Raw genomic sequence first — 15,661 nt, 5'->3', positions numbered from 1 at the left:
ATTCAAGATAATATATATATATAATCTTGAATATTTATATATATCACTGAAGAAAAAGTCTGGTATTATAGGAAAGATATGGCCTGTGAGTAAATGAATGAAAAGAATAAATGGATAAACATCAAAGGAACAATGATAGGCTGCCGATCACAAGTTTGTGCTTTTCTAAAACAAAAACAATAGTGTGTGAGAGTGTGTGTGTGCGAGTACGTGCGTATGTGTGGTCTGTGTGTGTGTGTGTGTGTGTGTGTGTGTGTGTGTATACATGCACACATGTAGAGGTTGATGTTGGGGGTCTCTTTTGCTCCCCACCTATTTTCTGAGAAAGGTTCTCACTGAACCTGAGCTCAGGGTTTGGTTAGAATAAACTAGCCACTGAGTTCCAAGGGTGACACAGACACACACACACACACACACACACACACACACACGTCTCCATCTCTCAGTCTAGGATAGCAGGGCCATGCTGCCATCAGGCCTTTTACATGAGCAGCGGGAGCTTAACTCACATCCTCTCACTCTCACAAATGCTTTCCTGAGCCAGCTCCCCAGCCCTACAGACAGGTTTTAAAAACCTCACACGCTGCTTACCTGAGTGTTGAGTGGTCTGTCTGTGAGGTACACAGCAGCACTCAGCTTCCTGCCCCCAACACTGCCCGAAAGACTGCCATTTGTACTAACTCCATTTGACGTGGCTGGAGCAGGTCCTGACATCCATGCGCTGCAACCGAGGTGGGTGAGAAAACAACAGAAAGTGGTTGCTTCGGCTGTGTCTACGGAATAGCGTAAGAGCTTCGAGTAGGGCACACTCAGGGTAGGCTGCAAGGGTTCCCAAGAGAATGAAGGAGAAGAAAAGTGAAGACAAAGGACAAGACCCTGAAGAGAAGCCTTGTAGCTACTACAGGCCACTGGACCACATTGAGCCAATACTGTGCTCACTGAATCCTTAATGGCCCTTCAACCGGCACAACATAGCCTTGAGCACTGATGTCTGCTCTGCCCTCTGGCTTATATACCACTTTCTCCTGCGTGTGTATTCGCTTGCCTCTCCTCCCTCACCATGGGCTCCCAAGGTAGAAGATGCAACCCAACTGTCTTACAGCCCCAGACAAACTCATTCTATAAACATCACTGAAGTGAATGCCTGGCAGTTACAGCCCCTCAGTCGGGGAAGGGATGCCAGGTACCGACACGGGCTCAGTCACAACTGGAGAACAGACGGAGCACCTGTGCTCTGTGTGCTATGCTTCCCACAGGAGGGAACGCCTCTGTCCATAATGAAAAAGGTCCATTTAGATGACAGAGTCCTCTGAAAGTATTTGGAGGGTTCTACTCAGGTGCTCATTTACTACTGGGAAAATGACTCTCTTCTCCCTTGAGACTGAGGCTTGGTGGCTTTTTGTTTCTTTGTTCTCAGCAGGAAAAAATATCTCACTATGTTGCCCAGGCTGGCCTCAAACTGAGAATCCTCCTGCTGAGGCCTCCCAAATGCCAGAATTTGCACTATCACAGCAGGCCTTGTACAAGGCCTTTTGAGAGACACCAGGCCCGTTCTGACACCCAGTACACACAGGGAACAAGACTTCACTGAGTCACACAGACGGAAGGACTAAGAGAGCCCTGGGCTTCCAAAGCTGTCTTCTGCTCACTGCCTGAGAAGCTGCCATCTGGAAGGTTCCACAGATGAGAGGCATTACCACCATTCTGCTGGACTATTTCTGGTTGGCAGAGAACGCAAGATGCTAGAACTTGAAACAAAAAAAAAAAATCACGTAATTATGATTACCTCGGTTCACCTTGTTCTTCAGCCAATCCAAATTCAGCCTGCTGCAGATATTTAACCATTAGCAAAACCTTGCAAAGACTCTGCTGAATCATCCGGCTGGCAAATCACCGTGAAGTCTGTGAATCCCCCACATTCTAATGCTGGGGGTGGCTCTATTCTCCGCAGAGAGCACAGCCCGCCCCTGGCACACAAACTTGACACACAGAAAAAAAAAAAAAAAAAAAATGGAGCCTCTCACCCCAACCTCATTTGCATCCCCATAGGTCAAAAGGCAAGGGGCACGTCCGCGTGTCTAGCCCAACCTGACCCTGGAACACGAGAACCGTACACACTGCCCTGAGCGGGCACAGCCCACCTGCCACAGCTTTTGCAGTTCATTTCACTTTCTGGCACCTCTTTCTGACTGTGTAAGCCTCTCAGGGGACATGCCTGAGGTACCTGGGCCTGCCACACGGCCAGCGTGAAGGAATCTACCACTTCAGTCTGGTCCAACCATGCGAAAGCCAGGCATTAGAAAGGCTTTTTTTTTTTTTTTTTTTTTTTTTTTTTTTTTTTTTTGCAGTTATTGAGTCCTCAGGCTACAGAATCTGATAAAAATTATCTTCAGGCCAGTGTCACAAAGAGTCCTTTTCCCCTGAAGGGACCCAGCAATTTGAAAGTGCTTTGCATGTTGTGCTTCCATTCTTCAGAGCCTTCCCTGAGGCAGGCCAGTGTCAGCACTGAATCAAAGTGAGGAAACTGAGTCTCCAGGGACCAGATGAGAACAGGTCTTAGAGAGGAGTGCCTCGTGCCACCTTTTAGGTTTCCGGTCTTTGTAATTCACCAGGCTCACCCTGGCACTGTGCACTCCACCTTCTTGGAGTATATATGGGCGCAGAAAAGGAAGCCCAGGTCCCTTCACTGCACCACTAATCACCTGGCTCCTACTCATCGCATGACTCACACTCACCAACAGGCCTCCACTCAGCACGTGGCCTTCACAACCACGGCCTTTCTGGTCACATGGCCCCCACTAGTACACGCCTCCACAGATCATGTGGGGCCCCTACCCACTAAGCAGGTGTCCTTCCTCATCAAGTGATCCCATTAATCACACAGCCCCCCACTATCGTCATTCAGCCCCATTAAATCACATAGCTCCCCATACTAATGGCCACCTGGGGACCAGGTCCCTTCGGAATGAGAAAATCTCCCCAAAACACATGCAGCAGCAGCCCCCACCCTTTCTGTCAAGTCCGTCCCTGACCAGCGGGGCCTGCCTTGCTGCCTTCTGTCTATCTTCCATTTCTGTAGCAGCCCCTGCCTCTCACCACCACACCCCCAAACCCCAGGTGCACAGAGAACATTCTTCCTTTCTCAAGACATAAGAACCCTGAGCATCTGCATATGATGGCAGATTTTAGAACAAACTGAATCTTTAATCAGGAGTGAAATTAAAGCTACCCCACCTCCAACCCAGTTCTGTCTCTAGAAGCCTGAAAATGAAATCCTTTCCTTCAGCGGCTTCACACTTCGGGGCTCTAAAACAGATCACCGTACGTACTGTTACCTCACACTGGTAACTGTCGAAGTCAAAGGGGACGCTACTAAGAATTTTGCAGGAATTTTTAGTGTACACCACACTGTCATTGAAAACCAAGTCTGGAGACATGGCTCAGAGGTGAAGAGTACTGGCTGCTCTTCCAGAGGTCCTGAGTTCAATTCCCAGCAACCACATGGTGGCTGACAACCATCTATAATGAGATCTGGTGCCCACTTCTGGCATGCAGATGTACATGCAGACAGAACATTGTATCTATAATAAATAAATAAATCTTTAAAAAAGGCAAACCAAGACTCCCGGAGCCCTCTAAGGCGCTGTGGGGAGTGGAGTACACCCCATCCATAGCTCCACCCCCTTAAAACTGATGGTTTAGTTCCCAGTTAATCACCAGCACGTGTAATATTGATCTGATCCAGTTATGACGGGTGCTTGGAAGGAAAAGTCCTGGGACGTGAGACAGAAGAGTTCAAGGGGTAACCTAACTGGGAGGCAAGGGAATCGCTGGAGTGAGAGAAAGTGTATAAGACCTCAAGGTGACCCTGGTGAAGGAGAGCGGTTACTGCCAGGACAAGGACAGTGTGACACAGGTGGTGTGTGGTCCACAGGAGAAAACCAGGACTCAGGTGACAGAGCCATGCAATGAGGAGGCTGGAGGCTGGACCAGGGTGATGTCAGTGTAGAAGATTGACATCAAATCTAACTCCAAATCTGGGGATGAGTGAGGCCACCAAGATTCTGGGTCATCTGGAAAAGCAGGGCCTGGATGTAAGAGAGCAGAGAAGGTCCCTTACATAAGCCTAAATTGCCTGAGGCTGGCCTTGCCATTTTGTTCACACTGGCTCAAAAATACCCGGTGATCATGGTGAAATGAAATGTAGACGCTAAAAGTTACCCTGCCACAGTTTTCCACGTCCGTAAATCAACGCGCTGTTCAGCCATCTCAACAAGACACATTCGCCGAAACAGCTCAGTAATTCTCAATGTACGTACTCGGTGACCTGTTCAGAATGTCACCCGGCAACACTGCCAGAGATGAGGTCGGTCCAGGTCTGAGTGATGCTGAATGCTGACAAAAAGTGAGCCTTCTTCTTTAGATGAGGCGTCGCAATCCTGGGTGCTTTTCCAAATTTAAAAAAAAAAAAAAAAATTAAAAAAAAAATCACATTGGTCCCCACTTACTTTCATCACTTTGAGGAACAATTTTGTTTCTCAAAACGGAATTCACAGTGATTAACAGCCTTCCTTCCCAGAGAAATCTCAGAAATAAACAAGGAACCACCATGGTTACAATGGTGGCACCACCCTGGATCAACAACTCCAAAGTCTAAGACACTGTAGACAGAAGAGACAGTACCTAGACCCTGAGGCATACCAAACCAAAGATTCCCAGCCTAGGGTCGGGGCCCATCAGGCGAAGATGCCACAGCATCTTCAGCATGCCACAGGCTCCGGGTCCACAGCAAAAGGTCTGACCTTCTGGAAGCTATGCTCTGATCCTCCTGCCTGACTACTACCATGCACACGCACTCATAACAATTAGTAATTAAAATAAATGATCAGTCACGGTAGAAACTAAAAACAACTTCCACTTCAAATACCATCAAGTGACATGCACAAAAATGTACCTTCCTCCTTTGTTATTTGTAATCAATTCTATTCATTAGGTGGACGGCTTAACCTGTGGTATTTTAAGATGTTTGCTATATAAATAGGTCCACACATGGAAGGGGTTCTTTGGTAGCTGCTTTGTCCCAAAGTAATACTCTAAAAGCACAGAATGACCTCGTCCTCATCTAACCAGATAGATCCCAGCTCACTCAATAGCACCCCAGAATCATGAAAGGGGTCTAAGGCTCCGGAAAAAAAGATGTTTTAGACACAAGAAACTGGTGGCAGATAAAATCCCTACAGATGAAGACAGGAAAGTAGTGGGAAGAGCTGGAAGGAAACGATTAAAGGGTTGAAGGTGTTATAAGTCCATGAGATGAAGGTGCTAGAAGAGAGGAAAGAGGTCCATCCTTTGGAAAGACCTCTGGGTTTGTTATGACTGGATAACAGGAGCTGGGACCATCTGCTCCTTAGACACTGCTCCACAGCCCAGCGTGTCAACCTTTCAGGGCAAGGGAGCACAGAACTGCCAGGGGGAAGCAAGGCAAGTGTCAAGGGTGTTCCCCATCGCCTCAGATCCCCTCCCTCGGCTCTCCGAAGCACCTGAGCACCAGTCTACTTTGCAGAAAGAAATGAGGGGGACAGTAATTCACATGTGACTGACGCTCTACATTTAACTAGGCACTTTCACGTTTTCTTAGTCACTCAAGCATGCAAAACAATTTATGGACCGCCTTCCGGGAGCTGAGCCTTGCCAAAACCTGGGATGAGAGGTCATCTAGGTCTTCTCCCACAAGGTCCTGAAAGATCATTGGGATGGGCCTCTAAGAGAATCATCAGCCCTGCGGCATCATGACAAGATGCTGTGATGGTGCCCTCTACCATGGACCCTATATGAGGCACTGGGCTGCTGACGGATATATTCATCTTTGCACTGTTGTTTAAAACTGCTGCAATGGTGGACCTGGCCAGACAGAACTGAGCCCATCTGATCTGGAAGCCTGGAAAATACAAAGATCATCAGGTAGAAAATAAGGTGCAGGGAGAAAAAGGGACAGATTACAAAACAGAACAAAGAAGACGGCCCGAGGGCCAGCCAAACCAAAAAGGGCACAGTGCCTTGAGTGGCACTCTGGCTGAGGAAACTCCATATCCACATCTCATGCGCCAAACTGACCAAAAGAAGAAGAAGAAAAAAAGTCAACTCTTGTTTTTAATTTTACAACAAATTTAGGTTTTTGTTTTTGTGATGTTACAGATTGAACCCATGGCTAAGCACACACTCCACACTGAGCCACAACCCTAGTATTAGCTGTGGTATAGAGTGTGTGTGTATCTGTGTGTGTGTATGAGTGTGTAAATATGTGGTTATGTGTATGAGAGTGTGTGTGTGTAAGTGTGAGTGTGTGAATGTGCATGTGAGTATGTGTGTATGAGTGTGTGTGTATGTGAGAGAGAGAGAGAGAGAACACCATGGCGAGCATATGGTCGTCAGGACAACTTTCTCTCCTTCCACCATACAGGACCCAGGGAACAAACTCAGGTCAGACCTGCACATAAGTGTCTCTAATGTGCTGAGCCACCTTGCCAACCCCATGGTATATTTTTGATACCCATGGCATCATGGCAGGGATGGTAGCAGCGTTAGCTGCTGGCTCCTGAGGACAGTACTTTGCACTCCCGGCCTGCTCACTCCTCACAGTTCCATCTCGGTCTGCACTGCACATGTGATAAGGCAGAGACGGTGGAGGTGTCAACGAAAGTCAGCATGAAGTTACAGGGTTGGAAAACACAAATAAGGCACAACTCCTCAAGCTTCGTGCCCCAGGGGCGACCGCAGAGACTACCTGCCTACACTGCGACGGCAGCGACCCTAAGGTGCAGGACAGCAGGCAGGACGAAAAGCACAGGAAAGTCCTTGTGATGTGTTTGGCATGAATCCTGTCCAGAGATTAGCCCTGCCACTAAAGAGGTAGAGGGATGTGGTGCCAAGAAAGGGAGGAAGGGAGGGAAGGAGGGAGAGCAGGCAACATCACAGTGGGCCAGAGAGAATGACCAGAGCCCACGGATGAGGTCTAGTGAGAAGACACTCATCAATCAGCCCTCACTTATGGAGTGTCACTCACGGTAACGTGAAAGTATCAGCCTACACACACACTAACTAGTCCCCTAGCAAGGCATGGGACTCTGGGCTCAGAGACACGGAACAGCTGACCACAGGGTCAGTTCCCCAAGCCCAGCCTTCCTGTGGTGGACAGCAATCCATAGTTTCTGGTCATAAGGACCCGCAGTGGTACTGACTGAAGGAATTAGAGGCCCATTTCCCGATTGGTTGTTTGGGTCCTTGTGGGGGAAGACTTGAAGGATGGGGTTCCATTCCAGGTTCTGGTAGGGCTTGGCTCCCCAAGTCCAGATTCCCTCAGGACATTGCAGCAGGCTCACAGAGCAACTGAGGACTCTTGGGCTTCAGGAGCCCAACCAAACGTTATGTAGCAGTCACCAACCCTGCAAAGCTGCTTATTATACAGACATCCTTGGGAAAAGCAACCAATACCCTAACTAGGCCCCATGCAAAAACACAAGCGACCTATGGAGAACTGGCTCCCAACACACCTACTTGATCTTCAAGGCAACCCAGACCGGAAACATTTAACAGGAGACAAAAGAGCTCTGCTGGAAACCAAGAGAAATGAGAGCTGGGAAAGAAAGACAGTGACAGAGTGCTTGTTTTCTTCTCAATCCGCAGTACCACCATCAGGGAGACAGAGAGAGTGAGGGAGAGAGGGAGAAGGGGAGTGAGAGAGAGAGATTGATTCAAACTCAGACCCTCTGACGCCAAGCCTTACTCTCTTTCACTATCAAAACCCTCTTCTACAAGCCCTGTGTCTCTTGTAGAGAGGCAAACGGAAAGGGACTGACAAACAGGACTGACCTCTAGGCTCTTATGGAGGTGCCTGACCCAGGGCCTCTGTGCAGAGACCAAGAGAGGAGCCAAGGGACTGGGAGAAGTTAGCATGAGCTGCTTCAAAAGTCAAATGGTAACACAGAACTGGGCTCTTGCAGGTGTGGTACCTGGTTGTGAGAACAGCCCAACTTCAAGTGTGTTCTTAATCCTCTCCAACCCCCGGGAAAAACCTTCAGCTTTTTAGAATTTACACTCAACGGTAGTGAAAAGTGTGTTAGTACTTGTCTTTCCTTTAACTATTTGTAATAAAATAACTACATATTAAAAATCACCTTTCACCAGGCATGGTTGCACATGCCTTTGTTCCTAGGACTTGGGAGGCAGAGGCAGGAGGAGCTCTTTGAGTTTGAGGCCAGCCTCGTCTACACAGTGAGTCTTAGGACAACCAGGGCTATATAAAGAGACCATGTCTCAAACAACAAAACACATACACACACGCACAAATCATTCTATTAACCTATGCATTTAAACCATCTAATATCTCACATGCATAATTAAAAGAGAAATTGCTTTAAAAAAAAAATGGGTACACAGCCTCTTCACTTTGATAACAAATATACTGTGCCCAAGAGCTGAGGTACTTACAGACTTCTGCTTCACAAGCAACACCATAAGCAAGCAACGCTTCCTTGGCTTAGAGGGCACAGTAGCATGTTCGGCCACCACTGTGACTGGGGTTCCCCGTGGGGAATGGCTGAGAAGCACACACAGTGGGAGCTGTCCCAGGCCACTCTACAAAGTCCCCGTGCCTCTGCACAACCTAGGAGGAACCTCTTTCCCTTGGCAGGGAGCCCCAACACAGGAAGCCCCTGACACCTACCACCAAGCTTCTCTTCAAAATGGGAGAAGCCAGATTAACACACCACCAGAAATGCCCAAAGATGTCTGACTTTTAAAGGACCATCCACTTTCTCTGCCAGTTGAAGCTCAGAGTGGCAGCCCTTCCTCCCCAGCCCCCACCCCTGCTTCCAATGCACACAGCACAGCCCCAATGGAAGTCATCATAACTAGGAGAGTTGTGCAGTACACAACATGTATGTGGCAGATACAGGGGTCCCCCTCACATAGATATCTTATTAAAATCCATTTCCTGATCCATGGTTATTTTTACTGTTTCTGACTTCCTGAGTTCCAGCCTGATTCATACCCGATCTCAATTAGCAGCCACAGACAGTAAATAATTTTCATACATCATTAGCTGAACAGAAAGTGTTATTTCACAGTAGTGTCTGAATAGACCCCTGTAAGATTCACCCTGGAAACAACAGGAGCAAGGCTCAACATCATATTTGCTACCTGGGCGCCTCTTACCATCTAGCATCTAAAGTCTTAGTTTTAGGCCTGGTTATTACATGACATTATTATTTCTGATGAGGGGGAGGGAAAGGAGGCATCCCACTGCAGATCACAAGTGCATAAAGAACTCACAAAGAAATGCACACAGAATTGCTCTGAACCAATGTTTGCACTTGGCTCGGACCAGCTGCATGACTGTTAATCATAAATTCTTCCCTAACTTGCCTAAGCCAGCGTGGAGGTGAGCTTGGAGGCATTCTCCAACAGTGTGGCTGAGTGCCCAAAAACAACTTATAAATACCAGACAGCAGATTTCAAGATCTTTCTGGCCCCATTTCATCAGAGGCCGACTCCTGTCAAGCCAGGCTTTTGCTGCCTCGTCTCAGAACCACCTTGCTAGGACTCTTCCATCTCCATCTATGCCGAATATATGGCCAATTCTGCATTTATTTATTTATTTATTTATTTATTTGTTTGTTTGTTTGTTTATTTTTACTCAGTTGGGCTATAGTTTCTGCCTAAAGGGGCTTCCCACACTCCTGGATTCAGGCTCCTCTTTCCATAGCCAATAACCAACCCCACTTGGACTTAGCACAATCAGTTTCAACCTCACACAACACAGGGCACAGCTCTTGAAGCTAGCACGGTCTGTGTCCCTCACTTCCCTGGAGGCACACTGGCAGGGGCCTAAGGGGCCCCTCCTTGGGCCTAAAAAGCCTGACAAGCTGTGTGGCACTGCCAGCCCTCACCTCCCTAACCATCTCTTTGTGGAGGAGGCCCAGTGAGCACATCTAACTGGACATACAGTTAAGCTGTGCAAGAGAGACCCAGTCAGGTCTAGAATTGACTTGTCCACACAGCCAAGGTAGTAAATTGACTAGAGTCTGCTTTTTGAACCCTGGAAAAAGACACCGATTTCTGGATCGGGCAATTAAGGACTTATCAAAGAGTATACAGGAGCATCATTCTGGCCCGGGTTCTCTTTGCTCTAAAAGTTGAAGAGGGAAGCTGTACGCGCAGTGGGTAGGCATCACAGCTGAGGATTAGTGTTTGGGATCCTGGTGCCTCACTGTCCACAGAAAGACATGACATCACGTCTGAAGGCTGAAGGCTTGCTCCCTGTGACCCAGAGCAATGGGCCAGGTAAAGCGCACCCTCAGTACAACTGGCAGGGAAGCTGTGCAAGAGGCTCTCCCCATGCCCACAATCCCAGCATGCACTTCCCTCCGAGTGCTGACCCACCCCAGCTCCGGCTTCTCATCCCCCTCTCCAGCCCACTTTTTTCACCCTTTTAGAAACTTGTCTGTGTTTAGGGATGTGCCCCAAAACAAGTAAGTTCTCTCTGTCTAGGAGACGCTAATTCACAGCAATCTCCTATGTCAGGGAAGAAAGAGAAATCGTAGCAGCAGGAGATGCCCACATCGGAGCGTGTCGCAGCTGTCTTTTACTATGACGTCAATGGTTTTCTTTTGGACCTAGGATTTTACTTCTAGGACAACAGAAAAACAACTTCAAATGCCAGAGTCCTTAAAGTTCAGCAGCTCACAGACACCATTTGTTTAAACATATTGTGAAAATTGTAAGCACACACCCGTAAATTCAATTAAGAGAATGTAACATTCAGGATGAATTATATATTAATAAACTAAGTAATTTCATAAACATACCTATTTGTGTATAACAATTCTTTTTTTGTTATTGTAGTTGGGCCAAATGGATGCTTATTTTGTTCCTAAATGAAAAAAATTACTTCAAATTTAATTAAATTATTTCAATGGATAATTATTACTTAGAATACTTTAAGCAGTTTTTAGGCACACTTATATATATTTAATTGTAATTATAATGCATATATAAATGGCTTCAAAAGGACTCCCTAGCTGGGAAGATAATTTAGTTGGTAAAGTGCCTGCTATGCAAGTATGGTGAACCTAAGTTTGATTCCCTAGAACCTATGTTTTCTGTTTTGTTTTTTTTTTTGAGCCAAGCACAGTGGCACACATTTGCGATCCCAGTATTTACAAGGCAGAGACAGGAGATATCCGACTTGGCGAGTTCCAAGCTAGCAAGAGACCCAGTCTCAAAACAAGATGGATGGCATGTGAGGTCTGACATCCAAGGTTGACTTCCTGCCTCTGCACACCCATGTACCCACAGGCACCTGTACACATAATGCACAAACACAAGGACCCTGTGTAAGAAGAGGAAAGCCTCAGGGCATCATGGAAGCAGACTGCAGCAGCACACAGGCGTGGTGGGCGGCTGCGGATAAGCATGAAAGGAAGTGAGCACTCCAACTGTGCGCACTGCAAACTCTTAAGAGCCACTCGCCAAGGAAAACGATGGACCTCCATGTGAGAAAGACAGTGGAAAGCAAGCTTGAAGAGTGACAGAGCCTATCCTTCAGGGACCACATCCCTAGCAAAGGCACTGGAGAGTCCCTGACACTGATAACACCCTTCTCAGGTGACAGTGGCTCACAGCACCTGGTGGCAGTGGGGTCCTTTCTCACTGTCAGTGTTCAGGAGCGCTCCTCAGCAGGCTGGTCTCTGCAATGACCCTAAAGATGTTGTCTATGTATACGCACACAAGTCAGAGATGCCGGGGCCTAATTTGAGCCCAGGCTGTCTCTTACCCATTGCAACAATCTCTGTCCAGCCTGGGAGGGTGAGGGGACAATGGAAACACCGAGGAGTTTTTCACAGACCATGTCATGTCATCCTCTCTGGACCTCGCTGGTGCAAAATAAACAAGGATTCCACAGATGTTTGCATTAATAATAAAAATACAGAACAGGACATATGTGAACTCAGAGATTGATTATCACCACCACATTTTCAAACACTTGAATGTCAGGGATAACAATCTCAAACGATGTCTATGCTATCTAGCTTAATCTATTCAATATGCAGCTTATGTGCCAATTAATTGTGTTTCTACTAACTTAACAGCTGCATATGGAGTCCATATGAGGCAAAAGTTTCTGGCCGCTCATTCCAAAGCATGAGAGTAATACATAATAAATAACCTGAATAGTTACTTAACATAAGCAAGGTTGATGTTAATCAAAATGACTGAGCCAAAACTGTCAAGTGGAGCCAAATGGAGTGAAAGTGCTGGGACTTGGCAGCCTGGGTGATGCAGCATACAGGCATCCTACAATGCTACCTTCACCCCAGTTCAGCGTGCAAATGGCATGCAGTCCATCCTCATCTCTGGCCTCAGCTAAAACCTGACCCAGAAGCAAATCCACAGAGACTCCCACTCTGCACACTGTCCCCACAAATGAGGCTGAGGGCATCTTAGACCCATACAATGTTCTGTCCCCTGTTTTATAAATTGTGGTCAGAGACTAAAAATTCATCATTAAGAGAGAAGAGCAGGTGAGGAAAGATGACTGATAAGTTACAGAGAACAGGTGACATTTCCTGTCCTTCTCCTAAGGTTACGTAATCAGGCCTGCAAAAGGCCACTTAAAGCATGGCTCCTTCCAGTACTCTATCCTAGATAGACCAACTAAAGAACAACAAATTAAATATTTGCACAGACATTCCTATTCAAAAGAATTCCAACCTTCTATTCTTCCTGCAGTAAGCTAACCTTTTTCTTTTCTTTTCTTTTTTTTTTTTAAGACTAAGAGAGCTTTAGAGTCCCTTAAGAAATTTCTCTGTCTCCTTGATTCTGGAGTTAAAAGCCAGAGAAAGAAGGGTGCACGAGAAGGGAGAGGAAGGTCTTTAAAACTAAAACTGTGCTTGGAAAGGTGCTGAGTAGTAATGTTTGACATGAGCGTTGTTCCCAGCTGTGCTGCAATAATCTCAGGTCAGGGTCAGGGTTTATTTTCTAGTCCCATCTACAAATCAGAAACACAACAGTGTTCTTTCTGCGTGTACTGTAAATATTGAAGCTGATCTCTAGACCCTATTTTGAACTTCAAAAGGTTTCACTTCATCAGGTCTCGAAGCTCATGCCTACAATTTCAACACTGGAGAAGTCTTAGGCTAGCCTGGACTAGCTGTCTCAAGCAAATAAACAAACAGTCCCATATAGTTTGAAGTTGTATTCTAATATGAATGAAAATACTTAAGAGGTCAGAGAACAGTAACTCAGGCCATCACCTTTCAAAGACAGTAACTATCTTTGTTTAAAACAGCCTAAGGATTTAAATTGGCATTTAACATCCATTGATGATTCATATCTATATTGAAACTGAATATATACAAATATATTTCATAGAAATGAGCTTTCCGTATTATTTTGGTGCCTTCCATTTGTTTCAAAAAAATATTGATTCATCTTAAGGAAAAATAAGTAAAACACTATTTCAAACTTTTACACAGTTGTTTCAAACCCTCACCAGCTAGCAATTTAAAAGCATACAGCAAGAATACCAAGAATTATTAAATTCTGCAGACTCGAGGAAAAAAAAATGCCACATACAGTTAGATCATCTAGACAGCTCTTCATTCAATTTATTCTCTCAGAAACCAACAAGCGAAGCAAAAGGAGCTGGAGCCACAGAAACCCCATTTTCCTTAGGACTCCTGCTATGACATTCACAAACTAAGGAGGCTGCAGAGCTGTTCTCCTTGAGCTGTCATGGGGGTGGCGGCTGCCCTTCCTTGGCTAAGTGGGGCACCACCAACAGAACAGATAATCAGGACATCCTCGCTACAGCGTTCTGCACAGAACATGAGAGTCAAAAATGCAGAAAATGAGGAGATAGGAGCTTTCGTTTTGCCAAGTTCCTTATCACTGGCAATTCCTTCTTTTAAAAGTGCGCACTTTTTCAAGCGCCTGCGGGAGGCTTATTGATTTTACTTCCCCACCCCCCTCTTCCTGGTTGAGTGAAACCAGTGTTTATTCACAAGGTATTGCTCTGTGCATTAAAAACACTTATTCTAGATGTTATCCTAAGGAGGAGGACACTGGAAAGGTCAAAGCACATGCTTAACGGGTGGTGATGAACAGTCTCCACTTCAAAGTTGAGGGACCTTGGTTTGCTAAGGTCATAGCCTCACGGGATGACTAGAAACTATAAGATGTCTGGCTGGCTGGCTGCCTGGCTGTTTAGTTGGTTAGTTGGATGGATGGAAGGAAGGAAGGAAGGAAGGAAGGAAGGAAGGAAGGCTGGTAGGTTTTGTGCATTTGTTTGCTACTCTTAACATTAGGGCGGAAGTTTTCATCTGATATAGTTGAATCAGATGAAACTATCAGATGAAAGGATGATGAGCATCCTTCCTTCAAAATTCTATCCATGTTTTTGTGGCGCTTTCACAATAGAAAACATTTTGTTTAAAAATGCATCAAATAACAAGACTCATTGCCAAGCTGACAACAGTAAGATGGAAAAGGAGAGGGCGGAGCCTTATAAGATGGACTTCCAAAGTGTTTAAGGTGTTAGCCTCCTGTGAATCTATGAGATACATCCCCAAATTATTTTCCTTTGTGTGCCTGAACTATAATTACTCAGTGGCCATGGGGTTCACGGGTTTTCAGAACTAGAGGGCACTTCTGCTCCCATGCCCAGCACTCAGAACACAAAACACAACGTGTAAACACATCCTGCAACCACAGCACCTCCACAGATGGTGACTTTCAGCTCATAAATACATATGGCCTTGCAAACTGCTTAAACAGGGGTCTTCCCAAAGTAAGATTCCTAGAGATGTGGGGATCCAGAGCAGGTTATTTCAAACCACAGCAGTAAATAACCTTGTATCGGTAAGTTATTTTCTTTCAACTCCCTTTAAATTCTTTGTTCTAGTCAAGGAGAAATTCTTCATTTGATGCCAAAATGCCAAATACGTTTACACCTGTTAACCTTCACTGTAACAAAGAAAAAAAAAGCCTGGAGCTCGGCCTGCCAGCAGTTTCCAACAGCTACCTAGAAGTTAATAAGCCATATTATTGTCATTGTGTGTTTCTGAGTAGAGATATTTTTAAATGTTTCCCTTTTAAATAGCGTGTTTAGTGTTTAAGCACAGAACTGATTTAACAGGAAAGAACAAGCTTGAAATGGACTGATCCTTGTGACTCAAATGTCCTCTGCAGACTGGAAGCATGGAGTGGAAGGTTGCTCAAGGCACAAGCTGCATCTGGGCCCTTTCCCGACTACCAAATCCAAGGATTGGTTACAAGAGTTCCACAGGATATGCACACACCTGAAAGACCTCAAAGACGAAAGAGTTTATCCAAGGCCATGCTACTTGCTTGCTACCACTGCCCTTGCAGCTTACACCTGGGATGATGGGGACTCCGGGGGTGAGGAGCTGAGGCTCCAGCAGACCTTCAACATGGGGACCAGTGGCAGAGTTCTGTAGTGGAAGTTTTGGTTTCTTTTAAAACTCAGTTATGTTATGTAAACAGCTAACTGCCTCATGTGGCTCAGAGAGGGGCGTGGTCTTTGCCAGCTGCAGTTAGTTTAATTCTGAGAAGGGATAGATACCAGAGCCCAGAGAGAGAA

At 46.0% G+C, this 15,661-nt stretch overlaps 1 protein-coding gene across 3 annotated transcripts in view; it reads right to left on the bottom strand.

Annotated features, from left to right (window-relative positions):
- Positions 1 to 15,661, bottom strand: part of Tspan5 (tetraspanin 5) — a 165,253-nt gene that overhangs the window by 136,158 nt on the left and 13,434 nt on the right. Inside the window, exon 2 of one of the 3 annotated variants that reach the window (XM_055628037.1) lies at positions 592 to 721. The exons of the other annotated variants lie outside the window; for them this stretch is intronic. Coding sequence (XP_055484012.1) covers positions 592 to 721 — 130 coding nt within the window. The remainder of the gene's footprint in view (positions 1 to 591; positions 722 to 15,661) is intronic. 3 annotated transcript variants of the gene reach the window in all.

The sequence above is a fragment of the Psammomys obesus genome, unplaced genomic scaffold, assembly GCF_907164565.1.
Source record: "Psammomys obesus unplaced genomic scaffold, mPsaObe1.curated_primary_1811, whole genome shotgun sequence".
Taxonomy (NCBI): domain Eukaryota; kingdom Metazoa; phylum Chordata; class Mammalia; order Rodentia; family Muridae; genus Psammomys; species Psammomys obesus.
Note: the sequence above shows the minus strand (reverse complement) of the source record. Positions and strands in the feature narration are given on the sequence as shown.